At 45.4% G+C, this 14,429-nt stretch overlaps 1 protein-coding gene across 1 annotated transcript in view; it reads left to right on the forward strand.

Annotated features, from left to right (window-relative positions):
- The window catches only part of rcor2 (REST corepressor 2), a 27,536-nt gene continuing 13,107 nt past the window's right edge, over positions 1–14,429 (forward strand). The window contains 7 exon segments of the mRNA XM_029649560.2: positions 1–200; positions 2,815–2,930; positions 10,862–10,918; positions 11,026–11,106; positions 11,782–11,834; positions 13,024–13,185; positions 13,485–13,609. Of these exon segments, the coding sequence (XP_029505420.2) occupies positions 2,816–2,930; positions 10,862–10,918; positions 11,026–11,106; positions 11,782–11,834; positions 13,024–13,185; positions 13,485–13,609 (593 nt within the window). The 5' untranslated portion in view covers positions 1–200; position 2,815.

Raw genomic sequence — 14,429 nt, forward strand, 5'->3', positions numbered from 1 at the left:
TTGAACTGCTATCCCGACTTGTACAACGAATCCAAAACGTCCACAACGCCAACTAGTAGCGACCAACAACTGGAATAGTACTAGCTACCCCCCCCCACACCCCTACCCCCCCACCGACGTTAGCCTGGCGATAACAAAAGGATTGAAAGTTGAAAGATATATTATCAACGGAGGGCAGAGGAAAGGAGGAGAGAACGGAGGTGGGACAAGATTTCATTATTTATTCAATGTTTTTTTTTTTTTAAGCCGGTTCTATGGAAACACGTTGTTGTATATTCTTGTCACTACTAATTTGGATGTGGTTTTGAGCGAGAGTCGAGGAAGAGTGAGAATATGAGAGATTGTGACAAAGATTCCCCCCTCTTTGGAGAATACGAGAAAGAAAACAAATATATTTAGTCATTTGTGAGTTGAACTGATACTTAACCCCAAATAATATCTGTATAATTGATTAATAAGGATTGTAACTGGCTTTCTAGAAGCAACATCATGGTAATAGTTACCAAGATGGGATTCCAATGCTAGACTTTTCGGGAAATAGCTAATGGTTGATATGAATGTGTTTTGGGCCAGTAGCACTCACACTAGTGAGTGTCCCAAATTAATTACTTTCCAATGGCTGTTATTATTTAATATTAGGGGAAATAGCTTAGTAACTAGTCAGCCAGTTTTTTGCTAATATTTTACACTGTCTAAAAGTTAAGGCAAGATTGCTAAGGTTTATATTGCAACTAATGTAGATGCTAGCTACTACCCTGTAGAAATGTGTTGGCTGGTCTATGTAATCAATCAATCAAGTTGCAACAAAAAAAGTGAAAGGGGCGGGCTTTGGCGACCGGTGGGACAGTAATGATATCGATCACTTTGATATTTGTTCATAGTTTATTTATCTGTTGCCATGAAATCAACGTTTTCTGTTTGTTGTTGCCTTGATTAGTCTACAATCCTACCTCAAGTGTGAGTTTAATGTTACACACAGACTGGCACCGTTTATGTGGCTTGGACCAGCATTGGGCAAGTAGACAAAGGCCAACAGCATTGTGAATGAGGCCGAATACTATACTACGGCAATATCTTCTGAGTGGTTTTTAATCAGTATTACAGGACATTATTTTCTTAAATTAGGCTTGTAACGGTTATCACAACAACAAAAAACATAGGTCCTAAAATGTAAGTGTTGTGTTTTGCCGTGATGTTACAGTTAAGTGAACTTTGTGATGATGCATACATTGTGTGGAACTCGGCTCTTGTTGACAGACCCATTTTTCCGACAAAATGTACCAAAAAAATGACAGCTATTGAATGTACAACTGTTCTATTAATTTGCTAACTGTATGTAGAGTTCGTTTCACGTCTCTTGTGGTCGGTATAACGACAAAAGTCGGTTTAACGGGAACATTTGAAACCGGAAGATGTCTTGTCCCGAGGTGACCGTCTAGTCTTTTGTGTCACTGCACGAACGTTAGCGCGCGCCTCCCCCCAAGACAGAGAACTTACTTCACATCACACACACATAGTTTGGCATAGGCTGTGTGTGTTTTGATGTTTGGCATAGGCTGTGTGTGTGTGGTGTGTTTTGATGTTTCCCCACTTGATAGTTGAACATGTGACTCCTCGTTGTGTAGCCAGATACTGGATTAACTGTGTTATTCTTCCGCTGTGAACTCTAAATTGCTTTTGTTTGAGTGTGTGTATATGCAACCTGGTCTCAGAGAATTTAGTATTATTCTGTACGTATCTCCGAGATGTTCCATTTAGTGTGACGTTTTTGTATGATTACATAAAACAGATGGTTATTGAAGGCATAATCATTGCTAACTACTTATTGCAAATTCGTAACATATGTTACGTTTTGAGAACATACGAAAAGGAGTGATGGACATCCACAAATTGATACATATCTTACTAAATGGAGTGTCTCGGATTTACGTACAGAATAATACGAAATGTTCTGAGACCAGGTTGGTATGTGTGTGTATTTTTGCTATTATGAGGAGTTGGGGTTGATAACCACAGTAAGAGGCTGATGAGAATGAGACAGTAGTGAGCACGGTTACATTGCACAAAATAATGTGATTTATTGTGAATAGCCTGATTTTTAAATATAATCATTTGTTTAAAATGTTTAAATGCTTTGCAAGAACAACAATTTCTCTAATAATCCTGTTTACATGGACACATCTGAAATCAGGCTGCCTGATGGGAATCATGATAAACGCAGAAAATCACCAATCAAAATAAAACCCTCTACCACACTTGACCACGTTATTTTTGGGAAGAACATTTTATCCTGAGTTCGGACAGATAAAGTTTGTATGTGAAAACTATTTCAAACTAAGATACTTTCAGTTGTTCCCGAACTCACTTCACTTGCACAAAAGAGAGAGAGTCTTGAACTGCTGCTGTTAGCACATGTACAGATCAAATACACAGCGCTGGAACTCTGCTTGAAAAAAGGTGTTTACACGTCCTAATCATTTGAAAGATTGCTCTTAAAAACTTGTGTTTTAACCAGAGTATTCTTACATAAATGATGATCTATCACTGTTTTAAGGAGAGTGAAGTTTTCACATGACTGATGTCGTACTCAGCCTACTAACATACTACATTTATTATTGAATTATTAGTGTGCATGTACGTGTGCTTAGTGGAAAACAGATTGTTAATCTCTGCTATACTGAGGGCTTTGGAAGTTTGGTATTTTGTTGCTGGGTTGAGTTAATGTGTGTGCTGATTGGTGACAGGACTTTTCCTTAGTGATGTAGAATGTGTAGGCCTATGCTTTATCTCTGTGTGTGTGTGTGTGTGTTGCAGTATGCCCTCGGTGATGGAGCGGTCGGGGAGCGGCGTTCTGTCTAGGAGCAGGGCTAAAATCAATGGAAACAACCAACACTCGGAGGAGGACAGCAGCGATGAGGAGCACGCTCACGGTACACACACACACACACACACACAGGTCAAATTCGGGGGTAAAGGGCTAGAAAATAACATGGTATAAAGTTTATTTTGATTGGTGATTTTTCTGCATTTATCAAAAGTCTCATCAGGCAGCCCGATCTCAGATGTGTCCGTGTAAACAGGATTATTAGAGAAATTGTTCTTTCAAAGCGTGTGCAATTTATTATATTAATCTAACTATCCACAATAATAGTTTGTGTGCTCACTACTGTCTCATCATTTTCTTACCGTCGTCATACCTACTCAGTTCATGACAGGAAAATACACGCTCAAAAGCACAGAAGAGTTGACAACAGACAAAAAACACAGTCCCTCCCCATTTCGTTCTGTGTGCTTCCATTTAAGCAACTTCCAGCACGACTTTAGCGTGAACACTGAGGCTGTACCCTTATTAAGTTATCGGTTTAACAGTGGCCGTGTAGGTTACCGAGGATATTTGATCATAATGTCTAACAGAGTGGTCTTTATTTTATTTTATTTAACCTTTTATTTAACTATATTTTTGTTAAACAGAAAACCCAGACATATGGCAGCAGATCCACAAGGTCTGCCATGAGAGGTGACTGTATAGTTCCCCTAAGGAAAAGCACCTTTAGTAAATCTGCATTCTCTGTGAGAGCTTCCCATGTCTGGAATACAGTGCCATCAGACACACATAACTGCACCACATATCACACTTTCACTAAATGCTTGAAGACATGGCTAAAGGTCAATCAGATTTGTGAACATGGTCCCTAGCTGTGTGTTGCCGCTTTCCATGTTGTCTGTAGCTTGTGAGGTGTGGAAACACTTTGTTGCTTTTATGAATTTTGTCTTGCTGCTTTTTGTTCTGTCTGTATGCTACGTCTTGCTTCTCCTATGTTGCTCTGTCTGTATGCTATGTCTTCTTGTCCTATGTTGCTATGTCTTGCTTGTCCTATGTTGCTATTGTCTATATTGTAATTGTTTTTAATAACCTGCCCAGGGACTGCGGTTGAAAATTAGCCGGCTGGCTAAAACCGGCACTTTTACTGAAACGTTGATTAACCTGTTGCTTCTACTCGGGACGCTTGCGTCCCAACTAGAGCTCTGGAAATGCAAATGCGCTACGCTAAATGCTAATAGTATTAGTTAAAACTCAAAAGTTCATTAAAATACACATGCAGGGTATCGAATTAAAGCTACACTCGTTGTGAATCCAGGCAACAAGTCAGATTTTTAAAATGCTTTTCGGCGAAAGCATGAGAAGCTATTATCTGATAGCATGCAACACCCCAAAAGACCCACAGGGGACGTAAACAAAATAATTAGCATTTCGGCGTTACACAAACCGCACAAAAAATAGAAAACATTCATTACCTTTCACCATCTTCTTTGTTGGCACTCCTAGATGTCCCATAAACACTATTTGGGTCTTTATTTCGATTAAATCGGTCCATATAAAGCCTAGATATCGTTATATGTAGACTGTGTGATAAACAAAAAAAACATCGTTTCAAAACGTAACGTCATTTTTTAAAATTCAAAAAGTCGACGATAAACTTTCACAAAACACTTCGAAATACGTTTGTAATGCAACTTTAGGTATTAGTAAACGTTAATAAGCGATAAAATTCATCAGGAGGCGATGTAAAGATCATTAGCTGTCCGTCTGGAAAAATGTCCGGCTAGAAACTCAACGAAAATATCCGGTCCTAGACCGGATTAGATACGGTGTCCTGTATGTGTTTGACCAAGAAAAAACTTGAAGGGAAATGACAAGACTCTAGACACCCTGTGGAAGCTGTAGGTACTGCAACCTCAGTCAATTAATTGTGGTTCACGTTTATCAATGGGTTCAAGTAGCGCATGGATATATTTTCCCCATTTTCAGTGATCAGTTTTTCCTGTGCTTTTCGATGTAAATGCCGTTCTGGTAAAGCCACAGCAGTGATTTAACCAGTTTTTTAAACGTCTGAGTGTTTTCTATCCACACAGACTAAGCAAATGCATATACTATATTCCTGGCATGAGTAGCAGGGCGCTGAAATGTTGCGCGATTTTTAACAGAATGTTCAAAAAAGTAGAGGGTCGACTGAAGAGGTTAATGTGCACTGTCCCTGTAAAAATAAAAAATAAACTCAAACTCAAACTAGGCGAGTCAGTTAAGAACAAATCCTTTATTTACAATGACGTCCTACCGGTGGCCAAACCTGGACGACGCTGGGCCAAACCTGGACGACGCTGGGCCAAACCTGGACGACGCTGGGCCAAACCTGGACGACGCTGGGCCAAACCTGGACGTCGCTAGGCGACGCTGGGCCAAACCTGGACGACGCTGGGCCAAACCTGGACGACGCTGGGCCAAACCTGGACGACGATGGGCCAAACCTGGACGACGCTGGGCCAAACCTGGACGACGCTAGGCGACGCTGGGCCAAACCTGGACGACGCTGGGCCAAACCTGGACGACGCTGGGCCAATTGTGCGCCGCCCTATGGGACGTCCAATCACGACCGGTTGTGATGCAGCCTGGAATCGAACACAATGGAGAAAATGCATCCCATAACATGTTAACATGGAAACAGCTGTTCTGTCATTCAGTGTTCAATGAAGGCCCACATTCCATAACATGCAGGGCTTGACATGAACCTGTTTATCCACTTGTCCTTCTCACAAGGTGGTGACTGAAAATGTTGTTTGATGCTAGATACCACTTTACAAAATAAAATGCATTATTAATCCCATACCATTATTACAGAGAATGTGATAAATTACCTATTGGATACTTAGCTTATTCAAGCCTGTCTCAAAATATAACACTGCCCCTTTAAGACAAAAAAAAAGAAGCTGTTTACCTGACTGGCTTTTCAAAGATGTCTAGAAATGTATACATTTTGTGCTCTTGTAGGAGTCAATCACTCCTCTATTGCTGACTACAAATGATCTATAACTGGGCTAATAACTCACTAACTAGCAAAGGATATGAATAAATTATCTATAACTGGGCTAATAACTCACTAACTAGCAAAGGATATGAACAAAATGTGCACACGTGGCTACATGCAGCTCTCACTATGATCTCAAAACAAGCGCATCTACTCACGACCGCTCATGCTGTAAACACAGTCCAGTTCAAAGTGCCTGGCACAGATCCATATATGGCAATTGTCTATATGCATATAGGCCTACTGGAGCTCTGATTGGTTATGGTGCACTAGTCTGTGCTGAGTAGTGCATGTCTATACAATAGAATCCTACAACAAAATATTTTGCATTAAAAGTGGCTAATATTGTGTTCAGTCGATCACAATTGCCACAGTAAAGGGAAACGTTGATGGTGTTAACAGGGGAAAACTCTAGAACAGTGATGGTGTTAACAGGGGAAAGCTCTAGAACAGTGATGGTGTTAACAGGGGAAAACTCTAGAACAGTGATGGTGTTAACAGGGGAAAACTCTAGAACAGTGATGGTGTTAACAGGGGAAAACTCTAGAACAGTGGTCACCAACCTTCTTTTTCTGAGTCAATATCACTTTGAGTCAAAATGCAAGCTGAGATCTACCGCTCAGATGTTTTTATTTTATTTTAATAGCATGACTTTTAAAAAAAAAAACGGAAGGAAGCTATAGGCCCAATACAGTATCACTGCATATTGGCTTTGCTTGAATTGCCCTGCCAATGCATTGCTGTTTGAGCCTGTTCTTAACATTTATATTTCTACATTTGAGGTAGGCTATATGATCATACCGGTAATAGATCCGTTGTTTTATTACTTGTGAAACACAGCTAAGTGACCAAACATTTTTAAATCATGTGCTTTTTATTTTACTGGGCTGATGGTGCCTGCATCTGAGGGTCAGTCTCAGCGGAGGGAGAGAGCAGCAGACTGAGGGTCAGTCTCAGCGGAGGGAGAGAGCAGCAGACTGAGGGTCAGTCTCAGCGGAGGGAGAGAGCAGCAGACAGAGTCAGTCTCAGCGGAGGGAGAGAGCAGCAGACTGAGAGTCAGTCTCAGCGGAGGGAGAGAGCAACAGACTGAGAGTCAGTCTCAGCGGAGGGAGAGAGCAACAGACTGAGAGTCAGTCTCAGCGGAGGGAGAGAGCAACAGACTGAGAGTCAGTCTCAGCGGAGGGAGAGCGCAGCAGACTGAGAGTCAGTCTCAGCGGAGGGAGAGCGCAGCAGACTGAGAGTCAGTCTCAGCGGAGGGAGAGAGCAACAGACAGAGTCAGTCTCAGCGGAGGGAGAGAGCAGCAGACTGAGGGTCAGTCTCAGCAGACTGAGAGTCAGTCTCAGCGGAGGGAGAGAGCAACAGACTGAGTCAGTCTCAGCGGAGGGAGAGAGCAACAGACTGAGAGTCAGTCTCAGCGGAGGGAGAGAGCAACAGACAGAGTCAGTCTCAGCGGAGGGAGAGAGCAACAGACTGAGAGTCAGTCTCAGCGGAGGGAGAGAGCAACAGACAGAGTCAGTCTCAGCGGAGGGAGAGAGCAACAGACTGAGAGCCAGTCTCAGCGGAGGGAGAGAGCAGCAGACTGAGGGTCAGTCTCAGCGGAGGGAGAGCAGCAGACTGAGGGTCAGTCTCAGCGGAGGGAGAGCAGCAGACTGAGGGTCAGTCTCAGCGGAGGGAGAGCAGCAGACTGAGGGTCGGAGAGAAAGGAGAGGGAGAGAAAGTGAAATCAATCAATCAAATATATTTATAAAGTCCTTGTTACATAAGCTGATATATCAAAGTGCTGTACAGAAAACAGCCTAAAACCCCAAACAGCAAGCAATGCAGGTGTAGAAGCACGGTGGCTAGGAAAAACTCCCTAGAAAGGCCAAAACCTAGAGAGGAACCAGGCTCTGAGGGGAAGCCAGTCCTCTTCTGGCTGTGCCGGGTGGAGATTATAACAGAACATGGCCAAGATTTAACATTTAACATTTAAGTCATTTAGCAGACGCTCTTATCCAGAGCGACTTACAAATTGGTGCGTTCACCTTAAGACATCCAGTGGAACAGCCACTTTACAATAGTGCATCTAAATCTTTTAGGGGGGGGTGAGAAGGATTACTTTATCCTATCCTAGGTATTCCTGAAAGAGGTGGGGTTTCAGGTGTCTCCGGAAGGTGGTGATTGACTCCGCTGTCCTGGCGTCGTGAGGGAGTTTGTTCCACCATTGGGGGGCCAGAGCAGCGAACAGTTTTGACTGGGCTGCGCGGGAACTGTACTTCCTCAGTGGTAGGGAGGCGAGCAGGCCAGAGGTGGATGAACGCAGTGCCCTTGTTTGGGTGTAGGGCCTGATCAGAGCCTGGAGGTACTGAGGTGCCGTTCCCCTCACAGCTCCGTAGGCAAGCACCATGGTCTTGTAGCGGATGCGAGCTTCAACTGGAAGCCAGTGGAGAGAGCGGAGGAGCGGGGTGACGTGAGAGAACTTGGGAAGGTTGAACACCAGACGGGCTGCGGCGTTCTGGATGAGTTGTAGGGGTTTAATGGCACAGGCAGGGAGCCCAGCCAACAGCGAGTTGCAGTAATCCAGACGGGAGATGACAAGTGCCTGGATTAGGACCTGCGCTGCTTCCTGTGTGAGGCAGGGTCGTACTCTGCGGATGTTGTAGAGCATGAACCTACAAGAACGGGCCACCGCCATGATGTTAGTTGAGAACGACAGGGTGTTGTCCAGGATCACGCCAAGGTTCTTAGCGCTCTGGGAGGAGGACACAATGGAGTTGTCAACCGTGATGGCGAGATCATGGAACGGGCAGTCCTTCCCCGGGAGGAAGAGCAGCTCCGTCTTGAATATCTCGTCAAGATATTCAAATGTTCATAAATGACCAGCAGGGTCAAATAATAATCACAGTGGTTGGAGAGGGTGCAACAGGTCAGCACCTCAGGAGTAATGTCAGTTGGCTTTTCATAGCCGATCATTCAGAGTTCGAGACAGCAGGTGTGGTAGAGAGAGAGAGTCAAAAACAGCATGTCTTTGATATAAAAAAATACCCAATCCACTAATAACAATAACAACAACAAAGTCTATTGATACTCATTCATTACAGCTGCAGTGCTTGTTGTAGCGCTGAGTGGAAATAGGAAGAACGTGCATTTTATGGGTTACACAAGTGTTTAATACAAAGTGTTGACAGGGCTGAGTAAGAGCATCAAGTCACTCATAAAAACAGCAGCTCTTTGTTGTATTCGTTGACAGTCTCTCTAGTTGTGGTTTTAAATGTTTTGAAATCTCACAGTAGCTGTCTTTTATGCCATGCTACATTACTGCAGACATGGTAATCTGAGCCATCCGATTGGCCAGCGGTCGGCCTATAGTGCACTTGATTTGCTCTCTGGGCCCGCCAGGGAGGCAGAGTTTGTGCCCTCACACATGAAATTGTTCAAAATGGCAACAGTTCGCCTACCCGGTGCGCAGGGCAGCTGAATCGGACAAATCTCTCACGCTCCCTCTCTGCTTGTCTCTCTGCTCGTCTGTCTCTCTCTGGGCTTATCGCTAATACTCTCTCTCTCTCTCTCTGTGGGCTTATCGCTAATACTCTCTCTCTCTCTGTGGGCTTATCACTAATACTCTCTCTCTCTGTGGGCTTATCACTAATACTCTCTCTCTCTCTGTGGGCTTATCACTAATACTCTCTCTCTCTCTGTGGGCTTATCACTAATACTCTCTCTCTCTCTGGGTGTATCACTAATACTCTCTCTGTGGGCTTATCACTAATACTCTCTCTCTCTGTGGGTTTATCTCTCTCTCTCTGTGGGCTTATCACTAATACTCTCTCTCTGGGTTTATCGCTAATACTCTCTCTCTCTGGGTTTATCGCTAATTCTCTCTCTGGGTTTATCACTAATACTCTCTCTCTCTCTCTGGGCTTATCACTAATACTCTCTCTCTCTGGGTTTATCACTAATACTCTCTCTCTGGGTTTATCACTAATTCTCTCTCTCTGGGCTTATCGGAAACTCTCTCTGGGCTTATCACTAATACTCTCTCTCTGTGGGTTTATCACTAATACTCTCTGTGGGCTTATCACTAATACTCTCTCTCTCTGGGCTTATTGCTAATACTCTCTCTGGGCTTATCGCTATTACTCTCTCTCTCTGGGCTTATCGCTAATACTCTCTCTCCGGGCTTATCGCTAATACTCTCTCTCTCCGGGCTTATCGCTAATACTCTCTCTCTCTCTGGGTTTATCGCTAATACTCTCTCTCTCTCTCTGGGTTTATCGCTAATACTCTCTCCGGGCTTATCGCTAACTCTCTCCGGGCTTATCGCTAACTCTCTCCGGGCTTATCGCTAACTCTCTCCGGGCTTATCGCTCTCTCTCCGGGCTTATCGCTAACTCTCTCTCCGGGCTTATCGCTAACTCTCTCTCCGGGCTTATCGCTAACTCTCTCTCCGGGCTTATCGCTAACTCTCTCTCTCCGGGCTTATCGCTAACTCTCTCTCTCCGGGCTTATCGCTAACTCTCTCTCTCCGGGCTTATCGCTAACTCTCTCTCTCCGGGCTTATCGCTAACTCTCTCTCTCCGGGCTTATCGCTAACTCTCTCTCTCCGGGCTTATCGCTAACTCTCTCTCTCCGGGCTTATCGCTAACTCTCTCTCTCGGGGCTTATCGCTAACTCTCTCTCTCCGGGCTTATCGCTAACTCTCTCTCTCCGGGCTTATCGCTAACTCTCTCCGGGCTTATCGCTAACTCTCTCTCCGGGCTTATCGCTAACTCTCTCTCCGGGCTTATCGCTAGTACTCTCTCTCTCCGGGCTTATCGCTAACTCTCTCTCCGGGCTTATCGCTAACTCTCTCTCCGGGCTTATTGCTAATTTTCTCTGGGCTTATCGCTAGTTCTCTCTCTCTCTCTGGGCTTATCGCTAACTCTCTCTGGCCTTATTGCTAGTTCTCTCTCAGCTGATGTCTCTCTCTTCCTCTGCGGTCTCTTCCTCTAATCATCCCTCTTTTCTCTCTCCACAGACAGTATGATTCGAGTGGGAGGAGACTACCAGGCACAGATACCTGAATTAAACCCAGGTACCAGAGAGGGAAGGGGGGGGTTTTGATTATTTGGCTGTGTATGTGACAGATGGAGTGAGAGAAAATAAGGAATGTATGACTGACGTGTGTGTGTGCGCACACAGACACTCCAAGCCGCTACAATGAGAAGGAGCAGAGGAGTATGCTGGTGTGGTGCCCCAACAGTCTCATCTCTGACGCCATGTGTAAACACACACACTATACTATTATCTGACAGTTTAAATTCTTTGCTCTCTCTTTCAATTCAATTCAAGGGCTTTATTGGCATGGGAAACATATGTTAACATTGCCAAAGCAAGTGAAGTAGATAAAACAAAAGTGAAATAAACAACTCTCTGGCTCTGTCGCTCTCTCTGCTCACTCTCCCTCCCTCTGCTCTCTCTGCTCCCTCTCTCTCACTCTGCTCTCTCTCTCTGCTCACTCTGCTCTCCCTCTCTCACTCTGCTCTCCCTCTCTCTCTCACTCTGCTCTCCCTCTCTCACTCTGCTCTCTCTCTCTCTCTCACTCTGCTCTCTCTCTCTCTCACTCTGCTCTCTCTCTCACTCTCCCTCTCACTCTGCTCCCTCTCTCTCACTCTGCTCTCTCTCTCTCACTCTGCTCCCTCTCTCTCACTCTGCTCTCTCTCTGCTCTCTCTCTGCTTACTCTGCTCGCTCTCTCTCACTCTGCTCGCTCTGCTCTCTCTCTGCTCTCTCTCTCTCTGCTCTCTCTCTCTCTGCTCGCTCTCTCTCTGCTCGCTCTCACTCTGCTCGCTCTGCTCTCTCTGCTCTCTCTCTCACTCTGCTCGCTCTGCTCTCTCTCTGCTCGCTCTCTCTCTGCTCTCACTCTGCTCGCTCTCTCTCTGCTCGCTCTCTCCCCCCAGTGGATGAGTATATTCTGATGGCTAAAGAGAAGCATGGCTACAACATGGAACAGGTACAGTCAATCAATCTGACTTTATACAAACAGTAAATATACTCGACAAATATAAACAAAACATTTCAAAGATTTTACTGAGTTCACAGTTCACTAGGAAATCAGTAAATAAAATAAAGATTAGGCCCTAATCTATGAATTTCACATGACTGGAATACGGATATGAAGAGAAATTAACATTAAATTCTCTGGCAACACCTCTGGTGGACAATCCTGGAGTCTGCAAACAAATTTCACACTCCCTCAAAACTTGGGTTGTGTGACAAAACGTTCCTTTTATTGTCCCCCAGCACAAGGTGCACCTGTGTAATGATTGTGCTGTTTTAATCAGCTTCTTGATATGCCACACCTGTCAGGTGGATGGATTATTTTGGCAAAGTAGAAATGCTAACTAACAAGTATGTAAACAAATTTGTTCACAATTTTGAGTGAAATAAGCATATTGTGCATATGGACATTTCTGGGATCTTTTAATTTCAGCTCATGAAACATGGGACCAACACTCTCCATGTTGTGTTTATATTTCTGTTCTGTGTAGTTATCTCAGAGCTCTGATTCAAAATAATGCACCATATAGTGAATAGGGTATTCATCCTCCAATCTGTCCCCTCCCCTGGGTCAAAATGTCACTGCTCTCTCTGTCTGTGTGTCCAGGCCCTGTCTCTAAATGTCACTGCTCTGTCTGTCTGTCCCCTCCCCTGGGTCAAAATGTCACTGCTCTCTCTGTCTGTGTGTCTAGGCCCTGTCTCTAAATGTCACTGCTCTCTCTAAATGTCTGTCCAGGCCCTGTCTCTAAATGTCACTGCTCTCTCTAAATGTCTGTCCAGGCCCTGTCTCTAAATGTCACTGGTCTGTCTGTCCAGGCCCTGTCTCTAAATGTCACTGCTCTCTCTCTGTCCAGGCCCTGTCTCTAAATGTCACTGCTCTGTCTGTCTGTCTGTCCAGGCCCTGTCTCTAAATGTCACTGCTCTCTCTGTCTATCTGTCTGTCTGTCCAGGCCCTGTCTCTAAATGTCACTGCTCTCTCTGTCTGTCTGTCCAGGCCCTGTCTCTAAATGTCATTGCTCTCTCTGTCTATCTGTCTGTCTGTCCAGGCCCTGTCTCTAAATGTCACTGCTCTCTCTGTCTGTCTGTCTGTCTGTCCAGGCCCTGTCTCTAAATGTCACTGCTCTCTCTGTCTGTCTGTCCAGGCCCTGGGGATGTTGCTGTGGCATAAACATGATGTGGAGTGTTCCCTTGCTGACCTGGCTAACTTCACTCCCTTTCCCGAGGAGTGGACCGTAGAGGACAAGGTCCTGTTTGAACAGGCCTTCAGCTTCCATGGCAAGAGCTTCCATCGTATACAACAGATGGTGAGGATACTTACTGGGGAGCTACACTGGAGCGTTGTGAAAACACTGTTTAACCTGGAGCGTTGTGAAAACACTGTTTAACCTGGAGCGTTGTGAAAACACTGTGTTTAACCTGGAGCGTTGTGAAAACACTGTGTTTAACCTGGAGCGTTGTGAAAACACTGTGTTTAACCTGGAGCGTTGTGAAAACACTTTAACCTGGAGCGTTGTGAAAACACTGTTTAACCTGTAGCGTTGTGAAAACACTTTAACCCTGTGTGTGTGTGTCCTCCCCTCTCTCTCTCTCGCTCTCTCTGTAGCTGCCTGATAAGCTGGTCTCAGGCCTGGTCCGGTACTACTACAGCTGGAAGAAGACCAGGACCAGAACCAGTGTTATGGACCGACAGGCTAGAAGATTGGTCAGAAAGACAGACAAGGAAGATGGGTGAGGAGGAGAGAGTGAGAGGGGGAAGGAATGGAGGGGGGTAAGGAGGAGAGAGTGAGAGGGGGAAGGAATGGAGGGGGTAAGGAGGAGAGAGTGAGAGGGGGAAGGAATGGAGGGGGTAAGGAGGGGAGAGAGTGAGAGGGGAAGGAATGGAGGGGGTAAGGAGGAGAGAGTGAGAGGGGGAAGGAATGGAGGAGGGTAAGGAGGAGAGAGTGAGGGGAAGGAATGGAGGGGGTAAGGAGGAGAGAGTGAGAGGGGGAAGGAATGGAGGGGGTAAGGAGGAGAGAGTGAGAGGGGAAGGAATGGAGGGGGTAAGGAGGAGAGAGTGAGAGGGGAAGGAATGGAGGGGGTAAGGAGGAGAGAGTGAGAGGGGGAAGGAATGGAGGGGGTGGAGGGAGAGTGAGAGGGGAAGGAATGGAGGGGGTAAAGGAGGAGAGAGTGAGAGGGGGAAGGAATGGAGGGGGTGAGGAGGAGAGGGGGAAGGAATGGAGGGGTAAGGAGGAGAGGGGGAAGGAATGGAGGGGGTAAGGAGAGTGAAGGAATGGAGGGGGTAAGGAGGAGAGAGTGAAGGAATGGAGGGGGTAAGGAGGAGAGAGTGAAGGAATGGAGGGGGAAGGAATGGAAGGGGGGTAAGGAGGAGAGGGGGAAGGGGTGGACAGGAGGGAGACATGGGGAGGGGAGAGACTAGAGAACAAACTAATATATACCTCAACCTAAACATCAGCGCCACAGGTAACTTCCACTAAGCTGTGAACAAGCTGAGAAACAAGGCAAGAAGGGCCTTCTATGCCATTTAAAAGGAACACAATTCGACACACAC

This window comes from Oncorhynchus nerka, linkage group LG12, assembly GCF_034236695.1.
Source record: "Oncorhynchus nerka isolate Pitt River linkage group LG12, Oner_Uvic_2.0, whole genome shotgun sequence".
NCBI lineage: Eukaryota > Metazoa > Chordata > Actinopteri > Salmoniformes > Salmonidae > Oncorhynchus > Oncorhynchus nerka.